General features: G+C 45.1%; 1 protein-coding gene across 5 annotated transcripts in view; it reads left to right on the top strand.

Annotated features, from left to right (window-relative positions):
• RALGAPA2 (Ral GTPase activating protein catalytic subunit alpha 2) overlaps positions 1 to 26,533 on the top strand; it is a 1,651,508-nt gene that overhangs the window by 570,904 nt on the left and 1,054,071 nt on the right. For all 5 annotated transcript variants that reach the window (XM_069234346.1, XM_069234347.1, XM_069234343.1 and 2 more), the window contains exons 11-12: positions 781 to 951; positions 19,822 to 19,959. In XM_069234346.1, coding sequence (XP_069090447.1) covers positions 781 to 951; positions 19,822 to 19,959 — 309 coding nt within the window. The remainder of the gene's footprint in view (positions 1 to 780; positions 952 to 19,821; positions 19,960 to 26,533) is intronic.

The raw sequence follows: 26,533 nt of genomic DNA, 5'->3' as shown, positions 1-26,533 counted from the left end.
AGACTTGCTGTGGAAATGCATTAAGCAGTAATGCATGTCTCTATACATGTCTCTATACGATGATTAATCTATCTGGAAAATCCGGTACAGATGCCCCCTTTGGTTTAAGTTTGTTATCCTTGGAGCACGCAGATGAAGCTCCTTCAGAGATGCTTTCATGAGGGGTCAGGGGTATGAAAGAGTAAGTGATGAGCAGAAGTGCAAATTATATTAGATTGAAAGAGTTATTATAGGCTTGTTATGTAGGAACACGATATTCTTGATGTCTAAATGATTGAAATTGTATTAGATGCACTGTGAAACTTTGATATAAGTTGGATGTGTGTACAATGCTGCTTATCTATGCAAAAGTAATAAAACGAATTTGAATACGTTAAGCAGAGGGGAGGTTCTTAAGTATTATGACAAGATTTAAAACGGCATGTATCTGTATTCTAGAAAGATTTAAACGGGTGATGTGGTTGATGCTTCGACACAGTTCAGTAATACCTATACAGTGTATAATGAAGTGCCATCCTGGCAACCTACATGGGCATGACTTAGTAGGTGAGAACTGCAATTCTTCAATGCCCTTTATAGCGATACCTCTACGAAGGCTCAGCATGGCAAAGATGCTTTGGTATGCAAGTAAAATTTGGGCAGTTATGTCTGTATATTTGGCTGTCTAGTTATTTATTGCACCAGAGTGGTTATTAATTCCCTTTGTGCACTCTGAGCACAACTCCTTTCCCAGTTCCTTAATTGTTTTGGTTTCATATTTTATTTAATATTACTTTTTAGGCATTCTTGTTGCCATCTTCTGATATTTCTGCCACAAGAAAAGTTGTAAGGGTCTACAGAAAGTGGATACTACAAGACAAACCTATGTTCATGGAAGAACCGGAATCAAAAGTCATTGGAGAGACTGAACCAGTCACTGAGCTTCCAGAGACTGAGGCTGACAGTAAAAAGGTATGCATGTAACTGTGCATGGATGCTTATGGGTGGCATTCCTAATGAATGATTTTCATGTATTCCGGAAAAATATTAAAATCTCTTTTAGCATTTCATTGTGGGATCACTTTTTCCTCGGTGTTGCATCCTACGAGTTTAGGTTTTGGTTATATTAAGACAGCGGTAGATATCCTACATCCAGTTCCAAACATGGGTCCTTCACCTCTTCATGATGTCCAAGCTTATCATTAAAATAGTCACAGATCTAGACTTTAGTATGATGCGCACAAATCAGTGAGTATGCACTATGCACTTAAAGATGGAAGCATTTGCTATTGGGGGTTTAATGGGAATTTATGAGGACTGGGATCAGCATTAGTAATCCCTCCACATTGCATGGGGATTGGATTGGCTCAAGAGACCGGACCTTTAAAATCCACTTTGCTAGCTTCATCAGTTTGTCTTCCCTGAGTGTTTCAAGCCTGCCAAGATTATCATTGCATGAATAGGCAAAAGGAGGGGTGATGGGATGCCAAGGAGGCTGCTGGTTTGTTATTCCCTCCTATATGGTTTTCCAATATAGCATGTAAAACACTGTGCATATCTTTGTTTTGCTCTTACAAGGCAGTGTTGCCATGTATTTTTATAAAAGGTAAAACGAAACCAAATGTCCAGTTTATTGCTGCTCATTACAAGAATGTGTCTTGGAGTAAAACTTGATAAAGGCTACACTTTCAGCAACCTGGTGTTAGACGTAGATGTCCTTTGGAGAACAGAAATTTGACAACTACTCTATGTAGCAGTGAGTCCACAAAGAACCCTTTTTTCTTTTCATCTTAACGTAACCAATCAAATTATTTGGTAAATGAGCTACTTAATGGCCCTCTGTGAAGCAGTTTTTGATACCTTGACAAAAGTTAGCACCGGGCATGCAGCTCATGCAAGTGCTATTCTACTGTTAGGCGGCACCTTCCTGGTATACTTCAAATTGCTGGCACATTATCTCCCTACACCTGGGAGGTGTATTTAGTTTTCCGCCGCTCTCCTTGTGCTACCCAGAGTGGCTGGTGACCTACTACTTTCAGGGTCACTCATGGTGGAATTTACAGTTGTCTTCACAAGCACACCATTTGCCACTCTGGATGCTTTGAGTTACTTTGTCCTTCCTTTACAGCTATGATTACCTTTTACCAGGACGCACTTCCAGCTCTCCATTAACAGCAAATTGGCCTCTTCTTCAAGGCAGATGCAGCTCCCACCATCAAGTTCTTTGCATAATTTCTTGCTCACCGAGCAGCTGGGCTGATGACTGCACAGGCAAACTCTACTTAGACTGTTGTAATACAGCAGTTCCTTTTCTTCTGTAATCATTTCCCACTTCTGGCACTCTACACTCTTAGCAGAGTTTTTGTTTAGGTTTTCTCCAAATGGAAAGGAAGCGAGCAACTCTGGCTCAAGAACTGATAGCTTTCTCACACGCGGCTTCTGTTCGGGTCTTAGCATTTGTTAACAATAATCACAGCACACTCAACTGGGTTTGTACCCAGTTTTTATCTAAGTTTTGCAGATGTAGCTTAGGATTTCAGAGAACCATCTCAAGAGCTGCTTTCATGCACATTTTGCTCATTATCCTTAGAAGGGCCAATCTAACATTGTTGACACTCAAAGTCAGCAGGAAAAGAGGCTAAATCTTGGTGTTCCCTGACTGGAAAATCTGAAACAAATGGTCAGAAGAAAGAGAAATCTTCCTACTGTGCTTATTAACAAATCCATAATAGTACACCAGGGGAACAGTGAAACAGAAAGGGCCAGTAGCTGTCCCGGCACCTCAAAGGGACACCTGTTTCCTTCCTTCCTTTAAACGGAGCTGCAGTCTGTGTCAGTGGACCTCAGGAATGTTCCTACAATGTGCGTTCCTGTCTGGCTGACTCTCTACACCCTCTATATTGTGTACATCCTTTCATAGGACATCTAAATTTGGAACCTTGTCTCCTTACATTAAAGCACAGAAAACACACTCCACGTTATGTAACAAGCACAGTGCACATGCCCTCTCTGCACATGACCTCTGCAACCAACCAAGCGCCCATTGCCAATAATGTTCATGGTTGTTGGCCTTATATTAAAAAGCTACGGTTAGTCCAGTTTTAATAGGGCTTACAGTTACTAGGGTAGGCGTATAGCACAGCAACAATTGAAATATCAGGTCGAAAAACGTGGCATCTTCATGGTGTGAACTCATTTTCCTAACAATATGCACTAGGTATCCCTCTGCTCACCTCTTTCTACTACATGGTCTATTTCTTATAGTGTTTTTAATGTAGCAGTCAGTGTTAACTCTGAACTTGAAATTAGAGCAGAGAAAATATATCACAAACCATGCCTTCTCGACTGTGTCATTGTTTTGAGACTTCAGCTTTCAAGGACAATAATGTGTCCTAGCTATGCTTATTCTTTGTGTATGTGCTACGAGATAGTGACAGGAGGCACTTGAGCACACATCTAAAAAATATTGATTAGAATTTGTGTTGCTGCAGCACCAAAGTGATTATCCTTTTTTGTGTTACTGAGCAAACCCGGGCTATTGATGGGTTTTACTCAATTTGAGTATTTTCATAGTGTCTGAACAGTTATCAAAACTCAACTAAATTTAGAGCATGCTGTCTTTATGTATGTCCCTACATATGCAGCTGAACTTTATTATATGTCTAAGGTATAGGTGCAGAACATCATCCTGAACTACAGAGTCCATGTAGACATACACAGTGGGCAACCCCCATGGTTTCGTGCCAGTTGCCCTATCAAACATATAAAATAACATTGTTGTATCAAACACAGTAGCATATCATGATACAAATCGCAAATTATACAAACAAAGAAAAATCTTCTGGGACTTGTCAAGAAGCAGTGACCATATTATAGAGAATATAGAATGAGCATCATCAATGAAGATAATTTGGTGATGTATCATCAGAGGAGGCAGTTGCACTACTTCCACGTCATTTTCGGTGACTAAATGCAGTTATAAAAGAAAACTGTAACTCGGGATAACTACTAGAAATCTAATACATGGTTAATGCGAAATACCCAGCAAGCATAAAAAACAAGTTACGGCAATTGCCATAACAACGGACCAAAGGTTGGTTCTCTTGGCTTGGTCAGTTGGAGCATCTAATGGTAAAATCCATACATTCCAGTGCTACATTTAATTTTTGGGACTTTTTTTATTGTTTACAGCTAAAGTACAGCAAAGATATCCCATAACCTCTGCCATTCCCAAACATTTGACTTGTATCGTGAAGTCTTTGTCGAGTTCCATACAGAGAGAGAGGACTTAATTATCTTGTCCCTGAACTCTCCTTTCATGGATCTGTAGGGGGAACATCATCAGTAAATGATTGTACCAAGTTCCCATCCTCAGTAATAACCTCCTGTAAACCTCCCTTCCACCCCGAAAACGTATTCAGTAGGTCATCCCAATTGTGCAGGCCTTCTTCCACTTTATAATGTCTGCTTTTCTGGAGTCACACTTCCTCCGCAGTCGCCCACTCGCTCACGTCTCTCGCCCGTCCATCCACACTAGGTCCAGTTTGTCCATCAGGTAATGGCAACTCATCTTCACTAGAAGAAGTAAAAGATGCAGGAATTTAAACTCCATTATTTTGCCTTTACGTTTCTTAAAATCTCCTAACAGGCATACAGTTGTACTCTGTAATTACAGTCCCCACTGCTGCAACTACTCAATTCACCACAATTTCCTAAAAAGATTTAACCAAGGTGCAGTTCTAAGCAAGGTGCAGAAATGATGCCACAGGTGTCCAACACCTATGACAACTGCTAGTCTTTCTAGGGTCTGTACTATGCAGCAGCTCTGGGGTAACTTGCATCCAGTGCAAAAAGTTTCAATGGACCAACTTAAATCTTGCATTAGAAGATGTTTTGGTCTATAGAACAGATCCTGCTCCACAAAGCATCGTCCAGGGGTTCCCCTATCTCTTCCTCCCAAGCAACCCTAACCTGAAATGGCTACGAGGCTCATCAGCAATCAAGGCCCTACGTAAGTGTGATACCAGGTGACAGGCGCCTCCCAACACCAGCAATCCAAGTAACAATAATGACGTGGGTGGGGCGGCTGGAAGTATATGCCATATTTCTCAGATTATGGCTGCAATAATGAAGTAAGTTAGAAATTCCCCAGGCCGTATCCCAAAGGTCTCCTGAGCCGCTTCAAAAGTAATCAAGTTACCATCAGGATACAAGTACCCTAAGGTCTTCCACCTGTCCCCTTGCCAAGCAGAGATGTCACCCATGTCCGCTACCTTACGAAAGGCCGGTAAGTCCCAGAACTGTAACTTCTGAGCAAAAGGAGCTCCCCACAGTATTATCTTGATCTCGCACTCCCAGAGAGGCCCTGTTTGTTTAATAAGGTAAGCTACTGGTGGCCCCGGCCCCTTGAAAACAGCTGAGGGAGGGACTCAACTCATGTCTCACCTGCCAGAAGTGCCTTCTCCCAATTTTCCCCTTCTGACAACCAGTGTGCAGCATGTTGTAGCTGGGATGCCAGGTAATATATTTCCAGATCAGGCACCGCCAGTCTGCCCTCTAATGTGGATAAGCATAAATAGGCACGCACAGCCCTGCTCCTGCCCCCCACCCATAGAAGCATTGTAAGAATAGAATGCAATTTCCAAGATGCTGCCCCCGGAAATGTATCAAACGAGTGCTGCACTACATACAGGCACTGGAAGAATAAATCCATCTTTGCCACAGTAACCCTACCAATCAGGGACTACAGGAGGGTGCTCCAGTAGCAGACCAGGTCATCTAAACCTGCCACCTCTTTGTCATCATTGTAGCATCCTCACTGCCAGGCATTGCCCGCTGCCATAACCCCCAAGTAATAAAATTGCTTTCTCTCTCCCATCTCGGAGGCAAAGACTGCAAAATGTGAGGGTCCCTATTCACCACGTGCCCATGGGAAAAGCAGCGACTTGCCCTGATTGATGTTAAGGCCCTTAAGCTCTCCAGATGTATCCAGATATTAGGGAAACAGAGGCAAGGACTCTTGTGGAGTGGTAAGATAACAAAATTGTGTCTTCTGTGTATAGAGAGACTAGGTGGGTCATATCCCCCACTTAGATCACCCAGTCAACCATCTTCTGAAGAATCAGGATTTTAGTGGCTCAAGTTCTATCGCAAATAGTAAAGGTGAGAGAAGCCTGCCCTGCTGTGTGCCTCTACCCACCTACCACAAGTCAGAACACAACTGACCGACCTTCACCCTCACCGTTGGTGCCATCTATAATAGACACACCCATGATTGAAACAGCAGGCCAAATCCCATTGTTTCTGGTACGGACATAAAGTTATGCCAATCAACAGTGTTGAAGGCCTTAGCAATGTCAGTTTAAACCTCCATTAGTTCCTGTCCCCTTCCCTCCACCTCATGCATAACATGCAGTAATCGCCTAAGATTCATGGCGGTATTACGACCTGGGATAAAACCGCACTGATCATCGTGTATCAGTTGTGTGATCACCGACCACAGTCTAAGGGCAAGTACATTACATAATACCTTTGCATGCGTGTTAATCATTGTAGGCGGGTAGTAGGCCGCTGGATTGGATGTATCCACTCCCAGCTTCAATACCATGGAGATGCACCCTCCTGCATAGATGAAGGTAAGACACCATTGTCTCGAGCCTCTAGATGCACCTCCAGTAATATCTGCGTGAGATCCTGTGCGAAGGCATGGTAAAATTCAGCAGGGAAGCCATCGCTCGCCGGGGCCCTCCCAGCCCCACCATATGCAAGTGCCACCCTGAACTCCTCAACTGTGAGCTTTGCATCCAAATCCTGTGCTGCCACCACCTCCAGATGAGTTATCGACAGGCCAGTCAGAAAATCAGTAATGCGTCTATGGTCAGGATGACACGGGCAGGTGTAGACCTGTTCCTTATGCTCCAGAAGAGTTGATACACAATCACCCGGCTTGTATACTTCCTACCCCTATGTGGTCCTGAGGGCGCACAGTGTCTGTCTACAGAGCACCCAGGCCCTGAGTCACCCCCAAAGTGTCTCCCTTCTTGTATAGCAACTGTCTGTAAGATTTCAGGGTATAATTCTCAAGTTGATTTCTTACTGATGCAACCTAACGCTGAAGTTCTACTTCATCCCGTCGACCATCCAGATTTTCCGGTGCAGCCGCTGTAACACAGCAAAGGCTCCTCCTTTTGTAAGCCCGGCACACCCCACAGGATAATACCATGCATCGTCCCTGTAAGACCACTTTCATCGCATACCGTTCCAGTGCCAGACTTTGGGTGGAGGCCCAATAAATTTTGAAGTAATCAGTCAGAACACCCGCAAGCATATCCCTGCCTACAGAGTCATGTAATATTTCAGGTGGTAACCCTCACCTGCATGGTGTCCTAGCGCTGCCACCCCATTCCAAGAGACATGTTTATGGAGCATGATCTGAAAGATAACTGGACAGATGGATCACCTCCAGCACTTTGAGGGCTAGGTATGCAGGCATTAAGACACAGTCAAGTCTGCTATAGGTATCGTGTGTCTGTGAGAAGCAAGGATACTCTTGCTTCGTTGGATGTGACTCCCTCCAAGCATTGCACAGCCCCAGCTGTTCCATGGCATCTCATAGCTTGGATGCCATCATGGGCTTAGTGTGTGTCCTTGGAGGGTGATGGTCAAGCGCACCATCCAGTATGCATTTGAAGTCACCCACCCATATCAACATGGAGTCCACCGCTGGTGACACAACATCTCTCACCATGGTGTAAAAAGACTCATTAGCCACATTGGGACCATAAGTATTCGTCGAGGCCACATCCACCCTATATACCCTGCCATGCAGTAATATATACCGCCTCTCAACCTCTGCCTCCATTTAGCTTAGGGTGAAGTGTACACCAGGAGCAATCCAGATCAGCAACCTCCTTGAGAATGATGAATAATTAGCATAATGTGACTGCCCTCCCCATTTCCTTGCAATTTTCAAGTCCTCCGCATCAGTAAGGTGAGTTTCCTGGAGGCATGTTATGCAAACACCATGTCGCTTAAGGAGAGACGGTACTCTATATCTTTTCTTATAGGATCCCAATCCCCGCGCATTCCAAGAAAGGAGCTTATACTTGTCCAGGACGGCCATCCACAGCAAGCCTTGTGTGCTCGGACCATATGTCAACAGGGCAGTTAACACCACACACATGAACAAAGCAATTCCCCAAGCAGTCCAGCCGCAACAAGTGGCATTAAACAAGAACCAAGTACATGTTCAAAGAAATCGATGTGTCAGAACTTGCACCATCGCTCCCCTATCTTACAACCACTCCAGTACTCCACACTCAACAAGAACAGAACACCCCCCACCACTGCACTAATCATAAGATAAATTCGGTTTACCTCCAAATCCCCACCACAAAATCAGTCCCATACTCACACAGAGGCACAGGCACTTCCCCAGGCCTCAGTGGCAGGCCTCAGCGTCCTCCACTGCAATTCCATAATAATACAATACAATCTTCAATAGTACACAATCAACCATTCTAACCCTCGAGGTTAATACATATAAGACATTCAGTCAGTAATACTAATGTGGCAGTCCACTATGTATTCCACCTCCTCCCCCACTCCCGGAGCACCAGAGATATTCCAATGGCTATTTACTCCCTGTGCGATCCTCAAAAGGAGGACCCCCTTCCCTCAGGTACCAGTATCAGGAACAGTGTCTCCAGTGTTTGTTGGATTGTCTGAGTCCATGTCTTGTATAGAGGAAGTACCCTCACAAGACTCCATCTCACCCTGCTGGTCTGGAGCCATCATCTCTGATTACCACACAGCCCAAGCCTCCCTCAAGGAGGCGCCTGCCGATCCCAGCCTGGTGTCTCCTGCGTTCGTGTCATTTTCCACCTGTGTGGAATGGCTCAACCTCGCCCAAAGGGCATCCCCCACTCCGGGACCTCCCCTCCATGTCGAACCATATCCAAACATCATTTGGGTGTTCAAAGAAGTGCGACTTTCCCACCTTTGTGACTCTTAATTTAGCAGGATACAGTAGCATGTACCACAAAGCCGTTTCTTAACTTCCAAGAATGTTATATGGCGCTCCTGCTCTTTCTGGTTGTAATCATGATATATATTACAATGTTCCCTTCCTCAAATTGTGGCGTTGGTGCTTCCCTGGCTGCACAAAGGATGGCATCTCTGTCTCAGTAATTCAGCAGGTGAGCACTCAGCGTCCTCAGTGGGGCACCTGGAAGGAGGTACCAGTGCCAGGGCCCTGTGAGCATGCTTGATGATGAAGGTGTCAGAGAGTCCTGTGGGGCAAAACTCTGCCCTCACCCACTGTTCAAAGAATTGATACGTCGACTGCCCCATTTCACATTCAGGGAAACCAAGAAGATGTATGTTGTTCCTTTTTGATCTCCTTTCTCCACATGATCTTTGAGGGTACCAGTGACAGCAGCCAGTCGTGCCACCTGTTGTTTGAGTTGGCGCTCTTCCATCCGTAGTGTTTTGATGTTCAATTCTGCGGTGTCCACTTTATCCACAACTTTATGCAAGTTTGCATGGAGCAGATTTACCTCAGTGGAGATGGCCGCCAGCTGACTCTCCAGTGCAGCTCTGGACCCTTGGATGGCCTCAAAAAGGGCAGCATGCTATTGTTCTTCATAATGTTGCAGAGAGTGTTCCGGTGTCCCCTGCGACTCTTGTCTAGTGATCCTGTGTGTGACCTGTTGCGGAGTGGCATACTGCTTCATGGAGTTACTTTGTGCCTGTCTCTGCGGTCTGTCCTTCCCACATAGTGAAGACTAGGCCACCCGATATGGCTGCTTGACACTCTGCACGACCGAAGGACCAAGAAGCAGACACCCCCAGGAGCGAAAAAGGAGAAGGGAGGGGACAGTGTCCCAAGGTTCGAGGTAATGAGTTCCAGTGGGGTCAATCAACTGGATCAGTGGGGAGTTGATAATGTAAATGCACCCATTTGTGGCCCCTGTACAGTATTTAGGCACTGCCCTCACAGTGGCACTGGAGGCCTGCCTCACCACACTAGGATGGTATCTGTTCATAGAGGGTCTCCTCTCCACAGTGTCTGCAATCAGAAGCAAGCACGTCATGTGCACAGGCCACATTCCCTGAAGGTCTGAAATCGCTGCACACTGGCAGCAATCAGCAGCGTGCAATTGGGGAGCAAAGGCCACGCTCCCCAAGGGCTGGACATGGCTGCCAGACCAGGCTCTTGACATGGATGCAGTGAGGCTGCCCGCACCGGCTCTCACGCAGTTAATTCAGGTTGAGGGTGCCCTGAGGCCCACAAGTGAATGTCTCCAAGGCGCTGCAGGCCAATCAACCTCGTTCAGTACTGCCGCCCCTCCCCCCGGCCCACACCACCAACACCGGAGGAATCCGGCACCAGGTCTCCGCAAACTGCCGCCGTGCAGATGGCACCCCTTCGCAGTTTAAAGGCACCCCAGGCCCGCTATGTCACATATCGTGCCAGTGCTGCCAGTTGAGCTGGCCTCCCTCCTCCGTCTCCTCCGTCTCCTGCCTTCACAGGCATTGCCACCGGCCCAGACAGCCCTGCGGCTGCCATCCATACTCTCCCTGGGCCCCTCTCATCCCTCCAGACTGGGCGTGGCTGCCATTAGTCTGCAGACCGCCAGAATATGCATGGGAGGCACAGGTCGCAGGAAGAGGTTGGTAAGTCGATCCGGCCTGGCCACAGTGCTCAGGAGTGTATGCCCCACGTCAGTGCATAGCCAGAGTGGCTAATTGGGTGAAAGAAACTACCTTATGCTCAGCACTGACAAAACTGAAGTGCTGATCTCGGAGAATAAGAGCTCACCTTTGGACTAAACCTGGTGGCCTGCCAGTCTTGGACTAACACCCATCCCAACCGACCACGCTAGGAACCTAGCCTCATCCTGGACACCAACTTCACCATGAGGTCCCAGGTCAATGCTGTCACCTCCTTGTGCTGCCACATCCTCCACATGTCACGTAAAATCTTCACGTGGCTCCCACTGGACACCATATGTACCATCACCCAAGCCCTAATCAGAAGCAGATTGGACTACAGCAATGCACTCAGCGTCGGCATCCCAACCCATCTTCTTCAGTCTTCAAACCATCCAAAAAGGCACAGTAGGAATTGTCCTCGACCTCCTGCACCAAACCTAAAACACTCCTCAAAGAGCTCCAGCTCCCCATCCAGAAGTCCTGCCAGTTCACACTTGCATCCAAGACAGTCCACAACATAGGGCCCTCACGTCAGTTAGCAGCTTCACTTTCACCAACCCAACAAACAGCATCGCTCAGCATCATTCTCACTCGAACACACATCCCGCATCCACAGAAAGCAGAATGGGAGGTTGATCATTCTCCTACCAAGCTGCCAAATCCTGAAACAGCCTCCCCCAACACATCCGGGCCTCCTCACTTTTGAATTCCACAAGAAGCTAAACACCTAGCGTTCAATTACTCTTCTTGCTTGACCATTAAGACTGCCTGTATTCAGGCCCAGCCTCACCACACGCCTTCACTCACCTACTCAACACCTGAATTCTCTCTTGCCCAAAACTATGCGTGCTCCACGTTAACAGTTGAATGTATTTAATTTGCCTCCCGAGATCTGTTATGTCTTCTTAGTAGCCAGGCGTTCCTCAGCAAAGACCGTATACACCTACTGTTTTCTGGTGGGACATAATTGTAGCACGGAGTGCGTCTTTGACATGTTGACCCACTTTCTGCCCCCCTTGTCAGAGGTTCTACTGTTTGTGCTGTCTTTAGCCCAGTAAGCCCTTGTCCTGGTCACAGGTAAAGGTTACATTTCGGCCATCTCAGCTTTTTGGCTGTTGCTGGATCAGCCCTTACTTTTCATGTCACCTGTTGTGACACTTTTTCTAAAGCATTTGTTACCTCCTACCCATTTTATCATGCTCCAGTGGAACCTTATTTTGGTCCTAACGTTTCTAACGGGTACCCCATTTGAGCCGCAGCATAGTTGTCCACTCAGACTCCTAACTTTCAAGACCGCCTTCCTGGTGGCCATTACGTTGACCAGAAGAGTCGGAGAGCTTCAAGAACTTTCAGTTAACCTTCCATACACCAGGTTTTACCAAACTGGTTCTTCAGACATGTGCATCTTTTCTGCCAAATGTGGTCACCCTTTTTCATTTCGGCCAAAGCATCACACTGCCCACATTTTTGCCTCACCCTTCTAAGAAGGAGAGACTCAACTGCCTGGACCCATAGAGCTCTTTCTTTCTACATCAATCACATCAAAAAACATCAAGTGGACAATTAGCTCTTCATTGGGTTCGCTGAAGCAAATAAGGGCAAAGCAGTGTAGAAACAGACCATCTCTCAATAGATTGTACTCTTCACCAATACTGTTGCACACTGGCTAAAAAGCAGCCTTGTGAAGGCTTGTGGGCCCATTCCACTCTGCCAGTGCTGCTACTACTGATTAGCATGCTGGGTACCTGTCCTGGACATCTGCCAAGCTGCTACATGGACGTCCCTCCACACATTCTCAAATCACTCTGCACAACCGAAGGACCAAGAAGCAGGATCTCCTGGTTTGAGCTGGTTCGCAGATCCACCTCCAGGGAGGTATTGCTTGATTATCTATTCTCAGGTGAGGGATATGCGAGTAGCAGTCTTAGGAGAACAAGTTACTTACCTTTGATAATGCTTTTTGTGTTACTGATTCTAGCTCACCACAGATTCCTTATGACCCTCCCTTCCTCCTCGTTCTTCGAAGTGGGGCCCTCACCATAACACCATGTAAAATTCTGCACTCTTGTCAGACACTCAGTTTAACATGGCTCCATATTTTTAGCATGGAAATAGTCACAAAAGAAAATGTTAGTGTGCTGGGATGGCACCTCTTTAGCCATGATTCATGTCACTTCAGAAGCAGACGATGATGGGGTGGACCTGATCAAAGCCACCTACTGTCGTGCAGAGGTGCTGCTCAAGATTTTGTGGATCCAGTCTGACACCTGGGGAATATTTTAGGTTGAGGAATCTGCTGTTAGAATCTGTACCAGAAAAAGTGTTACCAAAGGTAAGTAACTTGTATACCATGTGTAGTGTGCCTTTGAAGTTTAAAAGGGTGTCTCTTAGTTGTTTTGTACTGTTGGTGGCTGGGAGGTTGTCACCGAGGAGGGTATTTGTGTGCATCAGGTGGTGTGTAGGCCTGAGAATTCCTCAGCGAATTCCTTCTTTGGTTCAGAAAGCCTGTAAAATATGTGGAAAGTGGTGAACTGAGTTGCAGGGAGAGGGCATTGGCACATAAGGTGTACTATGAAATTGAGTGCAGGCCATGTTTTCTTATGGATGAAGGAGAAGCCTCCTTCCTTAGGTTTGTGGTCTTCAGGCTGGATGTTGTAGCCTGTGGAGACAATGTTTAGGATATGTAAGGTTCAGGAAATGTTTCTGTGATTAAAAGTGTGTCAAGGTTTTGATATGTGAGATCTGCAATGTCAGAATCATTGAGTACGGAAGAGCATGAATAAAGGACCATGAGTTGGAATGTGTGTTTGGTAGTTTGAGGGTGTGTCACGGTTAGTGGGGTGTGTATGAGATTGAGTCTGTGTGTTTGTGAGGATGCAGTGTGTGTGTCTCAGTGTGTATGTTTGTGTGTGTGGGAGAGGAGGGCAGCAGTGGGACATCCTGAGGAGCTCACTAAATTAGGGAGGTAGCAAGAAGTTTCAGGTTAGTGCTGTCACTTCCTGATGAGCTAGTTGCTGGGAATGCAGTAATGTTTCTAGAGGATGCTGTAGTATAAGGTTTTCTTTTCTGGCTTTTTCTTTTAAAGATGGTTTTAGCAGGAAGCCAGTAATGTTAGTTTCTCAAGATGTGGATGCTAGGAAACACACTGATGGTACTTACTGTAGAGATGGATGCTGTAAAATAAGGTCTACTTTTCTGGCTTGTTTGTTTAAAGTGAGCCTCATTCCTGCTGACCACTGCTACTTCTCTGGTGCTGCTGTGGAAATCTTAATTCAGCCATGTGAATCTATGAAAGAGCCAATGTTAGAGAAGAAAAGGTTAGTTTGCGGTAGCTACATTTCTGCAACATTGTTGTCTGTCATATATTCACATGCAATGCTCTGTCCGTCCCTTTTATGAGGTGCTGGATTGCCCATCATTGATGAGTTTTGAAACTCTGGCCTTTGCAGCTTTTAACTGAAGTTTATCTCTGTATTGCTGCACCTCATTGGTTGTATTTCTTTTGTGGGGGGGAGTGGTATTGGAGGGGGATGTCACAAAATGAGGTAGATAGTCTTCATTTATTTATCATATAGTTAAAGCATATATGTACAGTGTTTGTTAAGCAGATATGTACAGTGCTGTTTAGTTACACTTAACTTGACGACTGAGAATAATACAAGCAGGTGAAACTGTAACAGTTACCAGTGCTGGGCAACTCTAGGTATAGGTAGGTAAAGTTTTCATCTGATGCCAGTTGTCTAATTTTAAGCACAAAATAATTACTTGATGTAACAAAAGAAATCCAAAACTAACACACAAATAATTGCTTTGTTCAGTCAGCATCCCTTATTCTGACTCAACCGCTGCTCTCTCCTTTCGCTTTTCATTTCCCCGCGCGTACATATGTCTTGCGCTGCTGCTACTGCCTCTGTTTTAGGTGTGCTTGTACTGCTGTATCTCTTAGTGTAATTGTGTTTTGTGTTGGTGAAGCTTGGTAAACACCTTTTCTGCTGTAAAAGGACAAAGCCATTGGTTTTGTCAATGCGTATTGGTTCTGTGTCTTATACCCCACTTGATCCTTCTGAGGTTTTCAAGGGGAATTAATTGTGGTTTGATAGGTGAGTTTCCTCTTGTTCATTCCCTACAGTATGTCTGTTTCATCACAACAGTCGGTGGCCCTTAGAAAATAATTATAATTGATGTGCCTGGGGCCAGTGACATCCCTGTGCCAATGTGTTTCTTTTAGTTGAATAATTTACTGCTATCTGGCATGAATATTGATTGTTCAGTATATAAAATCGGCTTCCAGGACTGATAATGGTGTTGCACATGTAAGGTGCAAGTGATCTTCCCACACAAAAAATACCAAAAGCACCATAGGGAGGAAAATTCTCTTCTTGCTAAAGGAAGATATAGCACTACAAGGACCATTGGTGTCACAGCACTATTTGGCAACACCAGACTTTCTCAATGTTGAGATACCCCTGGCTCTTTAAAAGCTATGGCTGAAATTCTTCAGATGACCCCATGCACGTTGAGACCTTCTAGATAGCTGTGCTGGGTCTTTTCCAGGTGGCCCTGCAACTATAAGCACCAGCCACGGGATCAGTAGGAGAAAATGTCATCAGCTTGGCAAGGGAAAAAGTCAAGGTGACTCTTTAATATTGGTCCCAAATATTCCCCTGTTGATTGAGCCTTGGCTTTGGAGAGAAAGGGCAATAGACACGTAGGATGAGGAGTCCGAATCTGCAGTACTCCTGCTTCTTTTTTTAATATTAATTTCAGTGAATATTTAGATATCTGAGAAAGACAGTGGTCTAAAGCCACATGTCTAAAACTTCACCAGAAGGCAACAGTTCCTATTCTCCTGGCCCTTCCGCAGAGAAGTATTTTTTCTTCCACAGCAGCTGTTCGGAAAGTGGAAGACTTGGAGTTGACTTTGCCTTCTGTAGCAGTACAGGCTCTGCTGCCTCTAGAACTCTGACTCTTCCTCCACCCTCCACCATTATCTGGTGGGCGTCTCATTTTTATCGCCAGTTGGAAACCATCCTGATGCACCACTGGTTCATCCAAATGATATGCCATGGCTGTCATTTCCTACCTGTGCTTCCTGCCAGATTCCCCCTCCACTCTTCCCTCTTGAGATTGTTTGTCAACTTGTGCCTCGATCTTGGTGGCAGAAGCCCTTGCCTTACTGGAAAAATGAGGCATTGAAGTTGTGCCTCCGAAAGAGAGGGGCGCATGATTCCATCTCCTTAGATTCCTGGTACCCAAGAAGATCAGAGGTGTGAGACTTACTCTGGACTTCCACCTACAGAATGTGTTCATTTGCAAGACAGATTCAAATGCTATTCCCGAGCCAGATCCTGTTGACCTTGAACTCAGAAGATTAATTGGGATCCCTGGATCACCAGATGCCTATTTTCATCTCTGAATCCTCCCTTCCAGAGGAGCTACTTAAGGTTTAGTATGAGGTTCCAACTTCCAACATTTTCATTTTGTGGTCCTGCCTTTCGGGCTGATGATGCCCTCATGCATCTTTACAAAGGCCATTGTGACAACTTTGCTGCAGATGTTAGAATTATTTCTGTTCTTGGATGACTGGTTGGTGTAGCTAGTGTCCCAGATGCTGGTCCAGGAACATATTCCGAACATGGTGACACTTTTCCACAAAAGCTTTACCATCATCCTTCAAAGTTCATACTTTAATCCAACATAGAGGTTTTTCGAACAATGATTAACAGTATCCTTATGAAGGCCTTCCCTCCTCCTCATAAATAATCGGTTGTCAGACAATGATTCTAATGTGTCTTACTCAAGCTTGGATGGTGGTCCCACAGACTTCATGACCTCTTACATCCTTTTGATGCCTCAGATAAGGGCCCTTCAGTGGTATGTGAGGAGACAGTTATTGCAACATCAAAGGAGCCTTTTGGCTCAGGTACAGATCTTCCAATCATTTCGCCAAGACCTGCACTGGTAAATGGGTATCGCACACCTCCTGAGTTAGGTCACCATTTTAGCCCCTTTGAAGCTAAGGATACTGTGGTCTACAAGCCTCTACCTCTTTACTGGACTGGGCTGCTCAACCAGACTACAGAACTGCATCGGTCTCTGGTCATTATGGTAGCAGTGCCTGCACATAAATGTGCTCAACCTGCATGCAGCGTGTCTTGCCCTGAAGGCCTTCCTCCATTACATCTTAGGGTGCAATCTCCAAATTTTCTCATACAACAGCACCTCTTTTAATTATATCAACAGTCAGAGCAGAGATGGTAGTTGACCCAATGTTGGGAAGTAATTCATTTAGAGAGGTGGGTGCACCAACAAGGTTTTTTGACCTAGGGCAATTAGCTGGCAGGCTTCCTCTTACTGTGGGATCATGAGTGTTAGTTACATCCTGAAGTGCCCGATGTGAGCTTGAGAGCGGGGTTTCCATTTGTATATTGAGAATTGTTTTAGAGTTCAGTTAGTCGCTGGACTCATGCATGTTTCTCTAATCCCGCTCACATCCAGACCACTGCTGATAGTACAGAAGGTTCTGGCTTAACATATTCTGATTACTCAAGACTGTGCTTAGTTTTTCTTACGACAAACTGTTATTGCTCAGTATTTGCCCATCTTTTCCCTTCCTGGGCAAAGCAGACCTGCTCATATGTCAAGATGGTCAGGCCCTTCACTCCAATCCCCAGATACTCCGGTTGCATATGTGGAAATATAGCGGTGGCGCCTAAAATCCTTTTGCTTTCCTAGTACTGTCACAGATGTTATCTTGGTGCCTCAGAAGACAGCAACCAAATCCATCTATTCAGACCTCTGGACAGATTTTAGCAGTGGAAGGCTCTGATCTTTTTAAGAGTCACCTGTCCAACATCTTGAGGTTTCAGTTGTCCTTTGCACAGCAAGGTCTGGTGGTGGCTGTAGGGCTACCTAGCAGCTCTCTCCCTGTTTATGTGCCTTCCAGATCAACTTCCCCTGCCTATCCTTATCCAAGGTGATTTTACCCTTTCTTGTGGCCCAGTCTATCACTCTCCCAACTTACGTCCCTCCTCTCCAGCCAACCAAAGAGTAGAAACAAATGCCTAGGCTGGACCTGAAGTGTGCAGTATCCAAGTACACTGACTGCATATAATAGGAAAAAGTGGACGATTAGTTCTTTGTGGGCTTCAATGAACGAAATAAGTGTAAGGTGTTGATAAAATGCACCATTCGTGTTAGATCACCTTCTGCATCCAAATCTATGCCTTAGCTAAGGAATACACTTGTAAGGTAAGACATGTATGCTCTTTTCACCAGGGCAGTGGCTGCTTCCACAACTCTCTCAAAAGGTGTCCAGTTGCAAACATTTGCTGGGCAGCTATGTGGTTATCCTTGCATAGTGTGGCAAAGGTCTACTGTGTCACAGTTCTTGCATGTAATGATGGGTACTTTCCTCACTTGTGTTGCATAATTTCCTTAGTTAACCAGCGCCATTCTGTCCCACTGGCCACAGAGGTACTGCTTTGGAACTTGTTCATAGAGTGAGCAGTCTGCTGGAAGATACATCCATCACACGAAAGATGCCTAAAATTGGTAATGATGTTTGTGATGGATCCTTATTTTTCCACCAATTCCTCACAGTCCCCCTCCTTCCCATAGAACTAGTAATGTTCTTCAGAAGATCCCGAGGTGTGCAAATTTTGTTTCATGCTGCACTTTCTGTAGTGGTGGTGGCTCTCTTGGTTCCTCTCTGCGTGCATTGATGAGGAGTGGAAAAAGATTTCAGGAACTGATGTCAAAATGCGCTTAATTTGTCACATTAATGCATATCTGCTGACTTTGTACCTGAAGGCGTGTGGTATTACCTTGGTGCAATTGAGAGCCATTGCTGGGGAAAAAAATGTTTTATGGACCTCTGGAAGAAGTATTCAGAAGGATAAATATCTGCAGGAGGTTTATGTCTATACTATAAACATAATTACAGTAAGTAACTTATTCTACTCAAAAATGGTCCTGATTTATGGAGGTCTTGTTTACTTTGTTCTATAGCTTTCTGTCATCACTTAAGTCAAAGGCAGAAATGTAGCCAAGAAATTCTGCAATAGTATGATTGTTGAGTCATAACAAAAATTGTTATTTACAGGGGTGTGGAATTCCTATAGCTTGGCACCCAGGACATATTGTTTGGGGTCAAAGATATCAAGTTTTCATATTTATTTTGTCCTTGGGACAAGTAGGCCCAACCACCTGCAGCACAAATCCTTTGGCTGCCAGTTTACTGTACCACATTATGGATCAGGATAGGGCATTGTATATATTATTAAAGATAACATTTGTGTCCATATGTCACTGCTGTTTGAACTTGTATTTATGATTCATTTATGCAAAGCCTTTATTATTAGGGTGAGCGCGTGCTGAGGAAATGTAAGTTCGGACAGCACTACTGCTAGTAGTTTCAGTATAAAAATGTGAACACACGTTTGCAAAGTTGAACAATATGAGGCTACTTATAATGCTCCCACAATGCTCTCTGATTAAATGCATATATTTGCAGAAACGTGAAAGCAATATTGAGCATTCTGAGATTTCAAAATCAAAACGTTCATTAAAAAATGCAATGAGGGGAAAAAAAAATAACTTTTGTTAAGCTGCTGTGAAATTTTAGGTACCATTTCTTTGAAGCATCATTTAGTGTAATGTAAAATAAGGGATTTGCTAGTATTCAAACCTTACTATAGTATGAGCCCTGGCATATTCAGAGGGGCTGTTAGCAGAGCCCTTATATAATGAGATTGCGGCCCTGCCATAATTTGATGTGGCACTGAATGTCACCAAAAGGACAAGTGGATTTTGTTACATAACAAGTAGATTTATGAACCAACCTGTCCCATGGACAAGAAGATATTTTATTAAATTCCACACCCCTGGGTTTACATTTATGTCTGTTTTCTTTAAAATAGTTTTGTCTATGCTTGCTATTGCTATTTAGCTAAGGATGTACTTTTAACCATTACTGACTGACCCTAACAAATTCCTTCTGGGTCCCAGTACCTCACTGTATCGCCTATGTGTCTTCAGTATAAACCGAAATGACAAGTATGTACTTCAGCTAAGTATGGCGTGGCAATCTTGTTGAAACTAGTATCAGCATATTTTTCTTAAAAGGTCTTCTCTGAACATTCTGGGCACAAGCGCTCCTCTAGCTGGGGAAGAACTAATTCTTTCACCAATGCCGTTAACCGAGGGTGTGTTTTTGAAGAGGAAAACAAGGATGTTAAAGCAGGTGATCAGGCTGCATTACAGGTATGGAATTAATGTCAAAAGTAGAATTATCCTTGTTTTAAAATGTGAGAATCTATATAGCATCTCAAACAGATTTATTTAATGTACAGGATCATTTTTCATTTTATTTTCATTCATTTTATATGGCATAAACACTTCATTCTATGGATAGTATGATTATATATTTTGGTTCACTATGGTTCAAACTGTATCAAATATCAGCATCTAGACTCTATATTTCGTAAAAAAACACACTTTGACTCATGCCACTTTTCACTGCACCGTTTTTTTACATCAACTACAGTATGAATTATTAATCATGATTTTACCATGTTAACATAACGAGTAGGCAATAAATTGTGCCTTCACACTATACTAAAGATTTGTTTACACAGGTTTCTCTGACTGGGTGGGTTGAGGTATTGAGGGGGGGGAGGGTAGGCCTGTTACTTTCTCCAAGGAGATCGTTGTTTTGTACTTCTAATTGACTACCCAGGATTACCAGGTTTTCACAGTTTACAGTAAAAGTGTTAGGAAAAATATTGCAGTGTTTAAGAACACTTGTCTTGTGTTTTTGGAACTTGTACGTTATGTTACCTAATGCACTCTCTCTGGATGCTTTTGAGCTTCAATTGAGTTAGCCTCCAGGGAATTTATATGTTCGATGGCATCTGTCGCTGTAGATACGCATGTTTTGCAATAGCTCGCCATCTGGTGTTGGGCCGGAGTGTTACAAGTTGTTTTTCTTCGAAGAAGTCTTTCGAGTCACGGGACCGAGTGACTCCTCCTTTTGTCTCCATTGCGCATGGGCGTCGACTCCATCTTCGATTGTTTTTTTTCCGCCATCGGGTTCGGACGTGTTCCTGTCGCTCCGAGTTTCGGAACGGAAAATTAGCTAATTTCAGAAGATTTTCGTCGGTATTGTTGCGTTCGGAATCGGCGTACTTAGATTCCACACCGCATCGAAGATCGAAGAGCTCCGGTGCCCTTCGGGGTAGTTTTTCGATCCCCCGTCGGGGCCTGGTCGGCCCGACCGCGTGCTGAAGAACGCCGATGGAACGGACCCCGTTCCGTTTCTGCCCCAAATGCCACAATAAATACCCCTATACAGACCAACACTTGGTCTGTAACCTGTGCCTGTCACCTGAGCACAGTGAAGACACCTGTGAGTCCTGTCGTGCGTTCCGGTCCCGAAAGACACTCCGAGACCGTCGAGCCAGAAGACTTCAGATGGCGTCCGCGCCGACAGCCCACCGAGAGTTCGAGGAGCAGGAAGAGGAAGGTACCTTCTCGATCCAAGAATCGGACTCCGAAGGATTCGACGATACACAAACCGTGAGTAAGACGTCGAAAACCACACAGAGAAAGATTTACAAGGCCCAGGGGACGCCACTGCCATCCGGCCATGGCTCCACCCATAAATTCGGTGACCGACCGTCGGCACCGAAAAAGGCCCAAACAGTGCCGAGGTCGTCCGCTGCGGTCGAGACACCGGCACGCAGCCTTCTCGGGACCGAGAAAGTGCTGGAGACAAGCCTCGACACCGAGATGCCGGTGTGGACACGGCTCGACGCCGAGACAGCGGCACCGAAGAAGATCGACGCCGAGAGGTTTCGGCCCCGAAAAAGAAAAAAGTCACTTCGGAGCCGAAAAAACACGCAGACAGGGTTTCGATGCCGAAACAAACTGCAAGCGACCCAGCTTCAGGCTCTTATACAGAAGAGCACTCGCTAACCTCCCAAATGCAAAAGCATAGGTTTGAGGAAGAGCTACAAGCAACTGATGTGGACCATACGCAAAAGCGTATCTTCATACAGCAGGGGACAGGAAAAATAAGCACCCTTCCCCCCATTAGGAGAAAGAGAAGGTTGGAGTTCCAGACTGAACAGACACCACAACCAAAATTGGTGAAAAGAGTTACCCCACCACCCTCTCCTCCGCCCGTGATTAACGTCTCACCAGCACGAACTCCATCACACTCCCCAGCTCACACCACCATAAGCCAGGGTGACCAAGATCAAGACGCATGGGACCTATACGACGCCCCAGTGTCAGATAACAGTCCGGAGGCATACCCTACGAAGCCATCTCCACCAGAAGACAGCACCGCGTATTCTCAAGTGGTGGCTAGAGCAGCACAATTTCACAACGTAAGCCTCCACTCAGAACAGGTCGAGGATGATTTTTTATTCAACACACTCTCCTCCACCCACAGCTCATACCAAAGCCTGCCTATGCTCCCTGGTATGCTCCGGCACGCGAAAGAAATCTTTAAGGAGCCGGTCAAAAGTAGGGCAATCACACCAAGGGTGGAAAAAAAGTATAAGGCGCCTCCTGCAGACCCGGTTTTCATCACTACACAGCTGCCACCAGACTCTGTCGTTGTAGGAGCAGCTAGGAAAAGGGCCAACTCTCACACATCTGGAGATGCACCACCCCCAGATAAAGAAAGCCGCAAGTTCGATGCAGCTGGTAAAAGAGTCGCAGCACAAGCTGCAAACCAGTGGCGCATCGCGAACTCCCAGGCACTACTTGCGCGCTATGACAGAGCCCACTGGGACGAGATGCAACATCTCATTGAACATCTGCCCAAGGACTTACAAAATAGGGCAAAACAAGTGGTTGAGGAGGGACAGACCATTTCCAACAACCAGATCCGCTCCTCCATGGACGCTGCAGATACAGCTGCACGGACAATTAATACATCTGTAACTATCAGAAGGCATGCATGGCTCCGAACGTCTGGATTTAAACCAGAGATTAAACAAGCAGTTCTCAATATGCCTTTTATTGAAAAAGAACTGTTCGGTCCAGAAGTGGACACAGCGATTGAGAAACTCGAAAAAGATACGGACACTGCCAAAGCCATGGGCGCACTCTACTCCCCGCAGAGCAGAGGGAATTACAGCACATTCCGTAAAACGCCCTTTCGAGGGGGGTTTCGGGGTCAGAGCACACAAGCCAGCACCTCACAAGCAACACCGTCCAGTTACCAGGGACAGTATAGAGGAGGTTTTCGGGGACAATATAGAGGAGGGCAATTCCCTAGAAATAGAGGAAGATTTCAGAGCCCCAAAACCCCTACTACTAAACAGTGACTCACATGTCACTCACCCCCTCCACACAACACCAGTGGGGGGAAGAATAAGTCATTATTACAAAGCATGGGAGGAAATCACTACAGACACTTGGGTTCTAGCAATTATCCAACATGGTTATTGCATAGAATTTCTACAATTCCCTCCAAACATACCACCAAAAGCACAAAATTTGACAACACACCATTCCAATCTCCTGGAGATAGAAGTGCAGGCACTATTGCAAAAGAATGCAATCGAATTAGTGCCAAACACACAAATAAACACAGGAGTTTACTCACTGTACTTTCTGATACCAAAGAAGGACAAAACGCTGAGACCAATCCTAGACCTCAGAGTAGTGAACACTTTCATCAAATCAGACCACTTTCACATGGTCACACTACAAGAAGTATTGCCATTGCTAAAACTACACGACTACATGGCAACTTTAGACCTCAAGGATGCTTATTTCCATATACCAATACACCCATCGCACAGGAAATACCTAAGGTTTGTATTCAAAGGAATACATTACCAATTCAAGGTACTGCCTTTCGGATTAACAACCGCACCAAGAGTCTTTACCAAATGCCTAGCGGTAGTCGCTGCACACATAAGAAGGCAGCAAATACATGTGTTCCCATATCTAGACGACTGGCTAATCAAGGCCCATTCGTTAATACAGTGCTCAAATCACACAAATCATATCATACAAACCCTCTTCAAACTAGGGTTCACCGTCAATTTCACAAAATCCAAAATTCTGCCGCGCAAGGTACAACAATACCTGGGAGCCATAATAGACACATCAAAAGGAGTAGCCACTCCAAGTCCACAAAGAATTCGAAATTTCAACACCATCATACAACGCATGTATCCAACACAAAGGATACACGCAAAGATGGTACTACAACTCCTAGGCATGATGTCTTCATGCATAGCCATTGTCCCAAACGCAAGACTGCACATGAGGTCCTTACAACAGTGCCTAGCATCACAATGGTCACAAGCACAGGGTCACCTTCTAGATCTGGTGTTAATAGACCGCCAAACTTACCTCTCGCTTCTATGGTGGAACAACATAAATTTAAACAAAGGGCGGCCTTTCCAAGACCCAGTGCCACAATACGTAATAACAACAGATGCTTCCATGACAGGGTGGGGAGCACACCTCGATCAACACAGCATACAAGGACAATGGAACGTACATCAAACAAAACTGCATATAAATCACCTAGAACTTCTAGCAGTTTTTCAAGCACTAAAAGCTTTCCAACCAATAATAGTTCACAAATACATTCTCGTCAAAACAGACAACATGACAACAATGTATTATCTAAACAAGCAGGGGGGGACGCACTCCACGCAGTTAAGCCTGCTAGCACAAAAGATTTGGCGTTGGGCAATTCACAACCAAATTCGCCTAATAGCACAATTTATACCAGGGATCCAAAATCAACTCGCAGACAATCTCTCTCGAGATCACCAACAGGTCCACGAATGGGAAATTCACCCCCAAATTCTGAACACTTATTTCAAACTCTGGGGAACACCTCAGATAGACTTGTTTGCGACAAGGGAGAACGCAAAATGCCAAAACTTCGCATCCAGATACCCACACGAACAATCCCAAGGCAATGCCCTATGGATGAACTGGTCAGGGATATTTGCTTACGCTTTTCCTCCTCTCCCTCTCCTTCCTTACCTGGTAAACAAACTCAGTCAAAGCAAACTCAAACTCATATTGATAGCACCAACTTGGGCAAGGCAACCCTGGTACACAACGCTGCTAGACCTATCAGTAGTACCCTGCATCAAATTGCCCAACAGGCCAGATCTGTTGACACAGCACAACCAAAAGATCAGACACCCAGATCCAGCATCGCTGAATCTAGCAATCTGGCTCCTGAAATCCTAGAATTCGGGTACTTACAACTTACCCAAGAATGTATGGAAGTCATAAAACAAGCCAGAAGGCCATCCACCAGGCACTGCTATGCAAGTAAATGGAAGAGGTTTGTTTGCTACTGCCATATTAATCAAATACAACCATTACACACAACTCCAGAACATGTAGTGGGTTACTTGCTTCACTTACAAAAATCTAACCTGGCTTTCTCTTCCATTAAAATACACCTTGCAGCAATATCTGCATACCTGCAGACTACCTATTCAACTTCCCTATATAAGATACCAGTCATTAAAGCATTCATGGAGGGCCTTAGGAGAATTATACCACCAAGAACACCACCTGTTCCTTCATGGAACCTAAATGTTGTCCTAACTAGACTTATGGGTCCACCTTTTGAACCCATGCACTCCTGCGACATACAGTTCCTAACCTGGAAGGTGGCATTTCTCATCGCCATTACTTCCCTAAGAAGAGTAAGCGAGATTCAGGCGTTTACAATACAGGAACCTTTTATACAACTACACAAGAATAAGGTCGTCCTAAGGACCAATCCTAAATTTTTGCCAAAGGTTATTTCACCGTTCCATCTAAATCAAACAGTGGAACTTCCAGTGTTCTTTCCACAGCCAGATACCGTAGCTGAAAGGGCACTACATACATTAGATGTCAAAAGAGCATTGATGTATTACATTGACAGAACAAAAAACATCAGAAAGACTAAACAACTATTTATTGCATTTCAAAAACCTCATGCAGGAAACCCAATATCAAAACAAGGTATAGCCAGATGGATAGTTAAATGCATCCAAATCTGCTACCTTAAAGCTAAACGACAGCTGCCCATTACACCAAGGGCACACTCAACCAGAAAGAAAGGTGCTACCATGGCCTTTCTAGGAAACATCCCAATGCAAGAAATATGTAAGGCAGCCACATGGTCTACGCCTCACACATTCACCAAGCACTACTGTGTAGACGTGTTATCCGCACAACAAGCCACAGTAGGTCAAGCCGTATTAAGAACATTATTTCAGACTACTTCCACTCCTACAGGCTGATCCACCGCTTTTGGGGAGATAACTGCTTACTAGTCTATGCAAAACATGCGTATCTACAGCGACAGATGCCATCGAACTGAAAATGTCACTTACCCAGTGTACATCTGTTCGTGGCATCAGTCGCAGTAGATTCGCATGTGCCCACCCGCCTCCCCGGGAGCCTGTAGCAGTTTGGAAGTTACCTTCAATTATTTATATATGTATCATCTCAACCTTAAATAGGTGCATACTTAGTCACTCCATTGCATGGGCACTATTACTACAATTCAACTCCTACCTCACCCTCTGCGGGGAAAAACAATCGAAGATGGAGTCGACGCCCATGCGCAATGGAGACAAAAGGAGGAGTCACTCGGTCCCGTGACTCGAAAGACTTCTTAGAAGAAAAACAACTTGTAACACTCCGGCCCAACACCAGATGGCGAGCTATTGCAAAACATGCGAATCTACTGCGACTGATGCCACGAACAGATGTACACTGGGTAAGTGACATTTTCATTGTCATTCATAAAGTCAGTTTCCTGGCAGATAGTTTTCACTGAGAT

The sequence above is a fragment of the Pleurodeles waltl genome, chromosome 5 (genome assembly GCF_031143425.1).
Source record: "Pleurodeles waltl isolate 20211129_DDA chromosome 5, aPleWal1.hap1.20221129, whole genome shotgun sequence".
Lineage (NCBI taxonomy): Eukaryota > Metazoa > Chordata > Amphibia > Caudata > Salamandridae > Pleurodeles > Pleurodeles waltl.
This window is presented reverse-complemented; position numbering and strand designations above follow the sequence as displayed.